General features: G+C 45.0%; 1 protein-coding gene across 1 annotated transcript; it reads right to left on the minus strand.

Annotated features, from left to right (window-relative positions):
- Positions 1-1,955: 1,955 nt before the first annotated feature.
- Positions 1,956-8,833, minus strand: LOC307246772 (sodium- and chloride-dependent GABA transporter 2-like; the record flags this gene model as incomplete). Its single annotated transcript, XM_080022786.1, has 14 exons — positions 8,647-8,833; positions 7,183-7,317; positions 6,676-6,816; positions 6,437-6,524; positions 6,177-6,309; positions 5,797-5,931; positions 4,867-4,970; positions 4,592-4,716; positions 4,278-4,390; positions 3,955-4,092; positions 3,206-3,308; positions 2,973-3,073; positions 2,338-2,508; positions 1,956-2,105 (listed from the first exon to the last, which is right to left on the minus strand). The coding sequence occupies exons 1-14, from the start codon at positions 8,762-8,764 to the stop codon at positions 1,956-1,958; spliced, it is 1,755 nt and encodes a 584-aa protein (XP_079878912.1). The 5' UTR covers positions 8,765-8,833.
- Between the last annotated feature and the right edge of the window lie 4,774 nt (positions 8,834-13,607).

The raw sequence follows: 13,607 nt of genomic DNA on the forward strand, positions 1-13,607 counted from the left end.
TGCGTTCACACGGCTTGGGTGCTCGGACAGAGCCAGCGTCCGACTTGGAAAAAGCGCACGTACTGGCTTTTTAAGTCGGAATCCGGTCGCAGTTCGCACGGCCGCGACCTGACCGAGACGCCCGACCCGACGTCACGGAGCCATAGCGACATGCACACACTTAGCGGTGAACAAACCTCCGTTTGCGTGGGGTTTCATTTCCAAGGCTAACTTCGATCTTAAAACGACTGCAGTGTTCATGTTTTTGCGAACACGCAATTACCGCCGGCGGCCATGACCCCCACCCCCCCCGCCCCCTCGCCGCCCCCCGAACCGAGGCAAAGGACGGCGTTTGGCCCCGAGGTGGGAACCACCGACGCCGAAATGCCCGTTTCCGAGCTCACCGCAATGCAGCACGAGCGGTGACATTTCTCTGGAAACAGGATCTGAAACCGCTCCGTCGTTCCAGTGGCCAGAAAAATCCAAACCACTATTATTATTATTGTTATTATAATTATCATTATTATTCATATTATTATGAATAATAATAATAATAATAATAACAAATAGTTTTTAAATGTCTTGAATTCTGTTTTCCAAATATTTAGTCACGAAACGTCTTTCACCTCGTGATGAGGTCCCTATTTCAACAGGATTGTACGTTTATCAAATTTGAGACATCTATTTTTATTATCTCTTCTCGCTTCTTCGTTCAGTGCAACATTTCTGATGTTATCCCTAACCCAAATTCTTCCGTGAGTATGAAGGCATTGTATTGTTGTATTGGTGTATTGCCTGTTATAATTACAGTTTATAGAATAATCTGGTTCATTACTATTTCTACCTAATAGTTACCTCTGCCCTCTGACAAATATATATATATATATAGTACTTACCTGAAAATACTTTGTTCAATGTAACTCACTGATACCCACCGACATCCTTTTGTGTGATTTTTTTGGAGATAAAACACTTTAATCACACTTGTATTGTCTTTATACAACAAACTACATTACTTAGTGACACCAAAGCTTTTCATCGATTACAAACATTTAACATCATCAGAATAATACATTTCTTTGCATTTAATAAAAGCATTAGCAGGCGATATTGACATATTCAGAACAAAGTCCAGTTCATGCATGCGCATTCATTCAAAATAAAACACAATTTACTTTATACAGTGATTAATAAAAAAAACATAATTGTACATATGTCACGTTAGTTTTAGAGATATTTATAGGTATTGTATATGCATCAGCGGTGTCAGGAACACAGTCAGATTTATGGTTTCGTAACAGAGTACTCAACCATAAATCCTCCTAATGAAAGGAGAAATTCATTTGACCCACTAAAAATATAATATTATACAAATGTGGCGTATAAAATGTGTGCTTTGACAGTGGAGATACAGAGACATCTAACAGACATTGCAGGCGGCCACTTCTGCAGAAAACAATAACTCACAATCCAAAGCAGATTATTGAATCCAATGCACATATTACATGAGAATGTGAACAGGACTCTCTCTTAAATCCTACATTTCAAGTGCATTTTAAAGACATATTTACCATTTTTAAGTGAGCCCAAGCCACAGGATAACATCATCACCACGATCTTAGTAGAGCACCAACAGTGCCAGAGCTTGTCGGATATTGAATGAAGTGATCCAACGAAGAATGAACAAAGCTTTGCTATTGAAACCCCAATAAAGGGTTGAATCTGACAAGCGTTATTTAGCCAAGACACTCGAATGATAGTATTTAACGTATAAATACCTGTAATATACCTACAATTGGATCCGGTTGGGGGGTACCAAACTCAGAAAGTTATTGTTATACACATAATTTTGGCTTGCCTCACTTTACCTGCATAATCCACACAACATCCAAATCACCATAATGTTGTATTCGGACTGTAACCGATTAGACGTCATGAAGTTGGCAGCAGAACCTAAAAATGTGCCCTTGGAGACATTATAAGTTGGAGTCCTTTTCCGAGACAGGAACGTAGCCGTTCTTGTTCAGGGTGGTATCATCCTCGGGGGCAAAAATAGCCAGCAACCTCTCCTGCTCCCTCTTGGTTTTGGGTAAGGCATCGGAGGGGGTGATGAGCAGCTGGACACGCTGTGAGAACAAACAACGGGAATATTGTGTTGAAAATGAACCTAATTATTTTACGAAATCATCCCAGCACCCATACGGTTTGAACATGTGCAGTATTATTATTATTATTATTATTATTATTATTATTATTATTATTATTATTATTATTATTACTTTCCCATTTACGCACTTGGGTGCAAGGGACAAACGTGAAGAAGCCGACATCAGTGATAGAAATGAGATGGGCTCTCACCTCTCTGAGCGTCCCCTGGGTGACACTGAGCTTGTAAATCATCCAGAGGGGGATGCAGACCATGGAGGAGAGAGCGAGGAGCCAGCCCAGGCAGTAGCCCCACCAAGGGTACACATACTCGTTGTTGTACTTCAATGGAGTGTATTTGATGAGAGAGAATGCAAAAGTACCCTGAGGGAAATAAAAAGTGCATAGGAATATTATTTTCATCGGCATAAAGGTTTTTGTCTTCTTCTTTTTTTGTTGAAGCAGTAGGGGTACACCCTTAAATCATCTTAGTGTATTCCCCTTGATGAAAGCACAGCTAAAATATATAATAATAATAATAATAATAATAATAATAATAACAACAATAATTATTTTTATTATTATTATAAATTATCAAATTAAATAATAATAATTATTATTGTTATTATTGTTAAAACTACAATAATAACAAATAAATACAATATAATCCTAATAATAATAATAATAATAATAATAATAATAATAATAATAATAATAATAAATGAAAAATAAGTGGGAGAGGATACCAAAAGAGAACAAGGCAGATAAGTGTTTCCCCCTTTGTATCTCTGCCTCTCTGTCATTTCTGGAAAGCCTAAACACCGCCAAATTAGTTTGTTGATACTCACGATGCATGTGGCCGGGGTGAAGAACAACCAACAGTACTTGATGTAAGGTCCTGGGCGGTAGCCAATCATGTCCTCAATGTTGTCGTAAAAGCGATCGGCACCTGTGAAAACACAGATAAATCCTTTTTAACTAGAGTTGAATAAAAAAAGAGGACAACGCTGGAAAACCCAAATTTGCTTCACAAAAGACGATCAGTGATCAATATTATTTTGTGATTTGGGAAGGCGCTTACCATAGACCCATGCAATGCAGACCGTTTCAAAGATGGACATGAAAAGTAAGCACATGCCACTGGCAGCGTAGTAATCAAAGAGTTGGAAGACGTACATCCCACCCTGGATGGAAAAAGAGAGTTTAATGGCCTTGCCAACATTCTTTTTTCTTCCATATTCAACAATGTGAGATTAGATAATGGGCTTTAAAACAAGGTGTTCCGGTGAATCTATATTAATAGTAATCTCTCAATGTATTTGTTTTACGTAGAGCAATGTCAACTGACATTACATCACATCTTTAAAGGACAGATACATTATTTGTATTCTTCTTCTTCTTATTATTATTATCATAAAAATGAATAATGAATAATTATTAAAAATTATTATAAACATAATTCGCAATTATCAATCAAAATGTTCAGATGGTTTGAGAAGTTAAGAAGTCTGTAAAAGGAATATATATTGGCAGCTGTGCAGGGGTGAAACCATGTGAACCGTGCACTGTGGAAAAGTTTATTTCCACAGGACTAAGCACCCAGGTGTGACCCTGCTTCACCCACGAGCAGCTCAGCGGAGCGAGCGTGTGTGGGTGAGTTTGTCAATGTGCACCACTATTTGGGTGGTATTTTGTCTATTTACTGTATGTGTGTATGTATGTATGTGTGTGTGTGTGTGCGTGTGCGTGCGTGCGTGCGTGCGTGCGTGTGCGCCCGAGCATTTGTTTGTGCACGCGCGTGTGTGTGTGGCCCAAGTGGGTGGCGCTTGCCTCCATCAGCATGATGAGGCCCATGAGGAACGAGACGAAGGCCACAGCTAAGAGGAAGAGCTCCCTGCGGTTCTTGCGGCGGAACACAGTGGGGTACATGTCCACGATGGCCGTCACCAAGCTCTCTACACACACAAACTGGCACCGGGGGAGCGGGACAAACACAACGCCATTTGAAACCAACGGGAAGCCAGGTCGTTTGATGTCCAAATGAGAAACACCGTACCGCTATTTCTTTTAATGCAAGCAAAATCCGCATGAATGAAAGTTTGTGTTTTACGACAGATTTAAGATATCAATGACTCCACGTCATCGCTCTATACCTGGCTGTCCAGCCCCAGAAAAACAATCATGATGAAGAAGAGAGAGGCCCAGAGAGGAGAGAAGGGCATCATGCTCACAGCACGCGGGTAAGCGATGAAGGCCAGGCCAGGACCTGCGCAGAGAGCGGACTTTAGATCAACGGGCACATTTCGAAACAAAGGTAGAGAACCAATTTTTCGAAAGCCATTCAAAAAAGGCATTATTGAGAAATACGTGCACACGGTCATATCTCTTCCCCGCCCGACCACGTGGTCTGCCCTCCGTCCCCCACCTCCACAGCGCGGCAGGTGTTGTGTTTTCGCAGTAGACTCACCGGATTCGGCCACCTCGGAGATGGGGACGTTCTGCTCGTAAGACATGAAACCCAAGATGGAGAAGATGGCAAAACCTGCCACAAAGCTGGTGCCGCTGTTGAGAAAACACAGCGCCAGGCAGTCCCTGAAAGGCGAAGAGCAGCAAAGTAGTCACGCACAACGAGGAGGGCCAAGGGGGCTTCCTTCTTCAAATGCCGGCCCTAAAAATTGATAGACATGCAACGGTGTATTTCAGATCGGATTTTTGTCATTTCTGTCGGAGTGTCGGACGCACTTGTAGCAGTTGTTGTTGTACTTGTTGTAGCTGCCCAGGGCGGTGAGCGAGCCCAGGCAGATGGCGTAGGAGAAGAAGATCTGCGTGCCGGCGTCCATCCACACCTGGCACACGACGAAAAAAATAATCTGACTCAGACTCAGACACAGGTGTACTGGGTTATAACATCACGTCGTGTCAAGTTTTTTTTTGTTTTTGTTGTTTTGTTTTTCATTTTTGTCCCACGTTGGACCTGCGCCAACCGCTCAGCATCAGTGAATAGTAAATCCTTATGCAGCTCATGGTGAAAATAGACTAATTGACAAAAAAACAATAAGAGTTGTGAAATCGGATATTTGGGCTCCTTTGGCACAGTTTCAGTGCTGCTATAAAAGAAAAGGACAAAAGAGAAAAGGGAAAAGGACTAATTATGCCCCAAATTAATTATTTAGTCCCGGAAAACTCAATGAAAGACACGGCTAACGATGAAATGACTTAACATCCGGTTGCACCTCGTCCCGACGGCCCGCCACGGCCTGGTGGAGCTTTTGTTTGGCTTCTCGACGGTGTCCCAGCCCAGCGTGTGAGGCCCCGGGCTCCATGCGTCTCTCAAGTGAGCGCAGATGGACCCAGTCCTGGGACACCGGGGCCCAGAGTGCCCTGGCCCATAGCTCCGAAAACGAGCTCACTAAGGGGGAATTTGCGATGTTGTTCCGGGTTGAGAGGCTGTCGCGCCACCCAAATCGAGCTGTGGCTCTCCCCTTGCGCACACTGTGACATAAGACGCCTCCGTCGATGTCTGCCCTTCTCCTATTTTAAAGAACTATGTGGAGTTCCAGCGGAGGACTGACTGACAACGCACGAGGGAGCCTGGGGCACCGCTCACGGGGCCTGGGCGGGGGCCGGGGCCGGGGCGGGCCCAGACAACCCGAGGCAGCGTTTGCGCGTTACCTGAGGGTCCGCGAGGCGCCCCAGGTCAGGGTAAAGGTAGAATTGGATGCCGATGGCCGCCCCCGGCAGCGTGATCCCTCGGATCAGCAGCACGATCAGCATCAAATATGGGAAGGTGGCCGTGAAGTACACGACCTACAGAGACACACAAGAGTTTATCGATAATACTGATTAATCATTTCGTCGCAATATTCCACAAATGCAAAGTGTCCAGCTGAAATCCCATGTGGAAAAAATACTATGTTGACACTAATATGCAATGAATTATAAACAAACTACATATATATATATATATATATTTTTTTGTTGTTTTTGTTTTTTTTCTTGAACCGGAAGGAATGGACTGAACAGAATTGAAGCTGGAATATTCCCCAACCCACCTTGCCTGTGGATTTGACCCCCTTCCAGATGCAAAAGTAGCACATGACCCAGGCGATGAACAGACACAGGGCCATGTCCCAGTTCAGAGTGCCCATGTGGTCGATGCCCGGCGATATCCTCAGAGCTCGCCTCCTGTAAACACACAGAGGACGTGACGCCGGCTGCAAGAGACACGGGGGGGGGGGGGGGATGCTTTGGGGTGTTCCTCTCAAGCAAGCAGACGATGCGTTATTATTTGATTACATGGAGGGAAACTCACTCCCAGAACTCAATGACCGGGGAGGTGGCGTTCGGATCGACCGTAAAGTTTCCCAGGTCAGTCCTCCTCTGGAACTCCACACAGTTCTCTAAAACAGGAGAAGGGCAGACATCGACGGAGGCGTCTTATATTCTCGTTGTTTGGACGTTTTGGTTCCCAGGGCAGGAAGAGGCCGTCTGGAAACTCTCTTCAAACCGACAGGGAAAAAAAAATAAGGTGGGCGTGGCCCCCCTGGTTACCTGTGTTCCATGTGTTGTTGCAGGAGGACCAGGCCAGGTCCCAGGAGAAGGAGAAGGACAGGTAGAAGATCCCCCAGGCCAACACGATGATGTAGTAGAAGTTCAGCAGAGTCACTATCACCTGGGTGCCGTAACCGAGGCCTGCCGAGGGGACATCTCACGGTCACGTCTGTTTTCACGCGTGTATTGAGCAACGATCTGGTAGTTCAATGTTTACACTAAAGCAAGAACCAATCAAAGAATTGTGCTCTGGAATGTGTCTTTTTTTTCCTAAATAAAACCTTTTTGTATTATTAGTTATTGATCAGCGTTCTGAGGTCAACACATAAAATCAACACAAATCCACAACATATGTTTGTGGATTTTCTCATTTAGATCGGAAACAGCACCCATGAGTGGTGTGGATTTTTGGACCGATACTGAGGAAAAATTGGAAAAAAATCTGAAAAATATCTGGCTACACCCCGTGGGGGGTCGGACACCCTGGGTGGGGGAACGCCATCCTACCTTCGAAAAGAGGGCTGATCTTCCTCCAGCAGGTGATCCCTCCCTCGCTGGTGTACTGACCCAGGGCCGTCTCCAGGAAGAAGACAGGAACCCCACAGGTAAACAGGAAGATCAGGTAGGGAATCAGAAAGGCACCTGGAGCAGGGAGGGATGCGAGGGGTCAAGGACAAAAGACCACCGCCCGAGCTCTTATACGGGTGTGGTTAGGAGGAGCGGTACTTTGACACTTTGATAGTCACTGTCTGGTCACGCGTGTGGAATACACTGAGATGAGATCGATGACCCGAGATGGAACACCAGCCCGGAAGTTGATCATGTTTCGTGTATCTGGGTAACAAGGCGAAGAGAGTTTAGAGTAGAGTGGATGACCCCAAATAAATATTTTAGACGATTCTGAAAATGAATATGGCAAATATGGCAGACATGTTCTTTGTGGAACACGTTGGCCTTCGAGCGGAGCCTCCTCCGCCTCGGTCCCCGGGCCGTTCTGTTGACATCCCTTCGGGCGACCGAAGATGTTCTGCCTCTCCGCGGGAGCACGGAGCAACAACAGCTGTCTGACCCCCGACCCCCCGACCCCTGAACCCCAACCCAGCACGGGACATCTGATTTAGCAGCTACACAAGCATGAGAGCAGGGGTGTCGGATTTGATTGAACACCACTTTGTGTGGGCGGGACGAGTTTTGGACGCCGCCGGCGGAGGTCTGTTCGCGCGAGTGCACGGCAGACATGCGTTCAAAAGCTTGTTCCGGCCCACGAAATCCTGATTAACACAGTTAAACTTTACAGCTCAAATCGGGGTTTTTTTGTTTTTTTTTGTTGTTTTTTCCGCCGTGGGGAAATAGGGGGAAAGCATTGAACGTCTCACAGATAGAAAATAAGCGGACTTGAATGGATCTGAATATATTTTGTGCTCTTTTGAACCCCCACGGAGGCTGAATCATCACATGACACCCCTGTTTTAGACGAAAGGAAAACCCTTTCAGGGTCAGATTAGCAGCAAATACTCAGACTGATTGTGACGCGGCGCCGCCCGCCGTGGCTGCCTGCGCAGGCGCTGACGTTGATTATGCACATTTTTTGTATTTTTATCCGTTTAGGTTAGCTATTATGTTGGGTTTAGTAACTATTGTGCATAATCTCTGGGTACGTTGCAAATACATTTCACTGCATATATATAGAACTATTTATTTTTTGGGGGTGGGGATTCTGTGGACCACAAAAGCCTGTGAGCATGACGGACCCACCTTAACAACTTTTTTTTTTACCATTATAACTTCAACTTTAAGAAGTTTGTCCGCTTCCTCTGACAAAAAAATAAATAAAAAAATAAATAAAAAACCACAATACCGCGATTTAGGAATATAATATTATGAACACTTGTGTCATTGGTTTCGGAAAATGAGTGCCCATTCTGTCTCTATCTCCATGTTATTCTCCCTTCCCTTCCGTCTCCCACTCACCTCCTCCGTTCTTGTAGCAGAGGTAGGGGAAGCGCCACATGTTTCCCAGTCCGATGATGGACCCCGCCACCGACAGGACAAACTCCAGCTTGTTGCTCCACTGACCCCTCTCCTCCATCTTCTCCACCGACGGAGGCCGCGGCTCCGCGGGTCGGCCGGCCCCGTTGGAGAGGCCCACTTTGGCGGCGTCCCCTGAGAATTAGACGGGGGGAAAAACAAACGGACGCGGACACTTGAGAATGAGGAGCCATGACGATGTGCGGGTTCGGGGTGTGTGACCTGGAGGTTGTGGGCGTAACGCAGACCCAAATATCAAGAGCAGGTAAGAAAATGAAAAACCGGAAAAACATTAGAGACCCCTTCAATAGTTTGTCTCTCAGGCATCCTCTATGCAAACTCCAGGCATGATGAAGAATTACGAGCTTCATAATATATATATATATATATCTCTCCATTTACATTTATATATATATATACAGCATATATAGCATAGTAATAGAATACAGATATTTCAGAAGCGGCTCAAATAATATTTAAACTGCGACAGTGGCCGACCCAGACTCCATCTAATGTAGTACAGTTTTACAGTTATTAAATTCTAAACTAACACATAACTCAATCTTTCTTGTAATAACATCTAGAAAAACTGCGACGCAACCTGGCACTAAACATGGACACCTTACCGTTCATTGCCCCCTTTCAGTCGCACGACGCTGCGTCTAACTATTGTCTCGGGGCCGGAGCTATGGCTGAATGTTGACCCGCAAATCTTGAGGTTTTAGTATTTAACATAAGTGTGACTGGGGGCGGAGTTCTGTAATGTTATACAGAGACCAGCCTCCGCATAACTCTCCCCACGCCTGCCCCACTCTGAGCAAAGGGCATCTTCAACACTACCATGTGTTTTTAAAATAGTTTGCATATAGGATTCCAATTCCGATAGGATGGCACGGGCAGAGCCTCATACGCAAAGCCTCCGTCGCCCCCAGTGCAAAGAATGAGGGTAAGAAGAGTGGGGAAATGTGTGAACGTGCACAACCATGCTGTGTTGCGTTGGTGCTTTTGACAGAATATAAGGCAGGCATGAGGGGAGCAAATACGATGAAGGGGGGGTCAAAGCTTCCGCCTGATTTTGACCCGGGCTCCGGTCGACAAACGGGCGTGCCGACGTCGACGAGGGGTTCGGCTCAAAGTTGAAATGAAACGATGTTTCTGCAGAATCGACAAGCTTTCCCAGCCTGGATCCGCGTGGTGCATCCTGACAGACAGGAGGAATGTGCACGACAGTGGTTCTCGCAAATTCGGGGGGGGGGGGCTGTGTGGGGTCCTTCAAGAGGTTCCGGGGGGGGTCCTTGCAGAAATGATTTCCTTCACAAGAGATTTATCGGGGTTAGAGAGTGTACGCCGATGGCCGTTTTAATCATAGTTTCGCTCTTATCTCCCGAACTACAGACCGAGTCACACCCGAGAATAAAAATGCCGGCGGATGGCGTCCGTGGCCTAATGCTGATCAAATTGGGGGTCCCAGATGTGAAACGGGTCCTGGTACGTGGGTCACAGTGGCACTGTTTCTATTTTGCTTGGGACGCCCAAATAAGGACGGGGATATGCAGTACTTGTGTGTCTGTGAATGTATTGGACAACAGAGTACTCAGCTCACAAAGTCCTGTGTCTCTGGCGATGGCGATGGAGGGCGCGGGGGGGGGGGGGGGGGGGGGGGGGGGGGGGGGGATTATGAAATCGGTGAGGTATTACGACGGATCATCCTCGTTAATGATCCCGCGGGGGGCCTGGGGCGAGGAGAGGTGATTCCCCCCGAGAGGCGCCGCGGGTCCCTTGGTGGCCCCGGTCAGATACTTCCAGTCAGCACGGTGGGAAAGGTGAGCGGCCTCGCGGGGCAGAGGAAAGCAGCTGAGGTCAGTTTGCGCCGGATTTGGCTTGGTCAGCCCGATATCCCACATGCCACGGCGAGGTAGAGCGGCTGGAGGTGTACGAACCGTAAGCGCCAGCAATACTATATGTCCCTTTCCTTACATTGGCGATGAATAACACGGGGTGTGGGAGCCTTACCACGTCACTGTAGCTGTCATCCACAAGGACACAATATCCCAGAATATGACGAAGGAGCTAGGGAGCAGCTATGATGGTGTTGGGGAACAAATCCGGTGCTGACCTGAGCAGAAGTAGGGGCGGGCAATGGACAACAAGTGTCTACGTTTCCACATGAGTAAAAGTGGATAAGTACTGGCTAAAAGTAAAAGTACTTGTCATATTCAATCTACAACATGGCATGAAGTACGACTGCACCCGAGCGCTCAGCATATCCTGATGTGACTTGCTTTCAATAGATCTAATTACAACCCCTAACCCAGAATGGACAGGGATATAAATCCATATTTTCAAAACTGAATGCACATTAAAAGGATTTAATTCAATAATAATAAAAATACATTTAAAAAAAGTAAATCGTAGATATATTTGCTTTGAAGCATAATGGAGTCAAAGTCAAAAGCTCTCTGAAAATGAACTTAAGTATTTGTACTTTGTTGCTTTCCACCACTGCAGGGTAGCGAGAGAAGGGTTTTAGGGCAAACGAGACATTACCTCGTAGAATCCCCGGCACTCATCACTGATTTGAAATTTGATTATTGGGAAACCTCAAATGGTCCACGGCCTCGTGACCCTCCCTTGGACCCCTCTCGAACAAGTTGAGGATGAATGTTTTAAGCGTGTGGCAGTGAGTGATTCCGCTCTTTTGGGGGATTCACCAAGTCACCCGTCGGTCTTGACCAACAAAACGTTCCCAGTTGGTAACCTCATTTCCCTTGTTCGCCAGAGCCCTCGGGGAAGTTTGTTCAAGAAAACATAATTACAGTTGAGCCCTTTAGGGGACAATAGCAGCTTACTGAGACGTGAACAATTAACGAGTAATGCAGGCCGGTCTCATGGGGTCGTCCAAATGTGACACATTTGGAAAAACAAACAACTCTGTCCTAGGAAATAACGGATTTTCCCCAAAGTGATATAACAAATATCTGTTGCTCCTCAAGTAGAGAAGGACAAGGGTGTCTACCCAACCTTGGCTGTATAGCAAAACACACAATCTTTTTTTTTTTTTAATCAGTATCTTTAATATCTATATCTTCTGGATAAGCAGTGGCAGTATGTTGATTCATACACTGAAATAAATTTTGGGGTTCATTCTGGCATTACAAAATGAAATTCAAGGACTTTCAAGTGCTTTTTAAAGCACTTTTTTCTATTTTCACACATTACAAATATACATTTTCAATGTGATAAATATTCATCAAAATATAATCTTAGTCTCATCGACAATAAATAATATTAGTAAATACAGTATATGTGTATTGTCAATCAATTATATTAGTAAATACAGTATATATGTATTATCTCTTTGCCATCTAATATTATAGGGTCTATTTCTAAGCATGGTGGATTAAATGTGTATTTCGTCTGCATAATCTATCGTAAAAGTGATTCTGGATTTTTTTTTGTTCTGATTCGAAGAACAAAACCAGTGGGTACACTACATTTTTTCCAAGGACTTCTCAAGCACTTCAGCACAAAGGTGGATATTTTTGAGGTATTCCAGTACTTCAATTTCTGAGGACAAAATTCAAGCACTCAAAGCAGCAGGAGGACCTGGGAAGAACGCCAAAGCTTATAAACGACAGAGGTGAGGGGAGGAAAAAAAAAAAAAAAGACGACAATGACGTCTACTTCATTTGACTAGGAATAGTTTATTAAAGGTGGGAAATCAAAAAAAAAAAAAAAAAGACAGAATCCAATTGTTCAAAACATATATACATTATAAATAATTCCACTACATTACACCCATCTGTTAACCTAGTCTTGGATCCTACAACTTGACATGTTATTGTTTGAGGGGCCAGGCGGAGAGGCGTGGTTTAAGATGGCAGACGGGACACTAAAACCGAGGGTAGGCTTGAGTTAGAAGACAGAACACCGGGAGACCGTCGGTGTATTTGCCGACGTGCACTGACTACAACAGCTGAGGGGGGCGGCGGGTGGTTGACTGTAACTGTATGTGTTTGGAAGGTTCGCTGAGAGCACCGGGAACAGCTGGTTGATGTCTCTAGACCTAAATCGCTGGAAGAGTTTTATCATCTGCACACAAACAACACCATCGCTGCGTTACATCTGCTGATGACGTCAACTCAAAATAAATCGCTAATGCAATAATAACAATAATAATAATAATAATGTGCATCTTAAAATGTAATAATGTTGTCTATGTAATCAATACCACAGTGATGTAATTAAAGTTGCTTACCATTACCGTAATAATTTATTTCTCAGTTGTCAAATATTCATGACAGTAAAGGAGAATGTTTCAACCTCCCTGTTGATGTAACAGTTCACCATTAACGTAATAATTACTACATTAACTTCTTACGTAACCGGTGGGCAACTCCCATTACATTTCTGGGAAATGGAATACAGTGAAGGGATTTTTTTTATATTATAAGCTGCCAATTATTGTTATCATGGCAATTGTTTATTAACCCGGGGTCCTTGTGTCGGCAGTTATAACAACTCCCTCTCGGCGTTCAGCAGCTTAGGGTCGTACTCGCAACAAAAAACAAACAAACAAAAAAACAAACCCAAACAAACGTCACCAACCCGTCACACAGGAAGAGGGAGGGTGACTTTGTGCCACTACTGTCCAGTTTAAATCCCTTTCTGTATCCAAAGACCTTGTGGAGCTTCGGTCTGAAGGCAAACCGCTGATGAGGACCATGGGGAGCGTCTTCCGTGTGCTGTAGAATTCAGGCAACTTATAGCAATGCAAAATGCCCCCCCCCCCCCCGTCTGCTTAGTTTATTCATGGGGAGGGGGGGGTTGGGGTCAAGAGGTCACACGATAGGGCGGCCACTGTTAAGTGTGCATGTGCTACAATCCGCCGCTCTCCCGTCGTG

The sequence above is a fragment of the Zeus faber genome, assembly GCF_960531495.2.
Source record: "Zeus faber genome assembly, chromosome: 21".
NCBI lineage: Eukaryota > Metazoa > Chordata > Actinopteri > Zeiformes > Zeidae > Zeus > Zeus faber.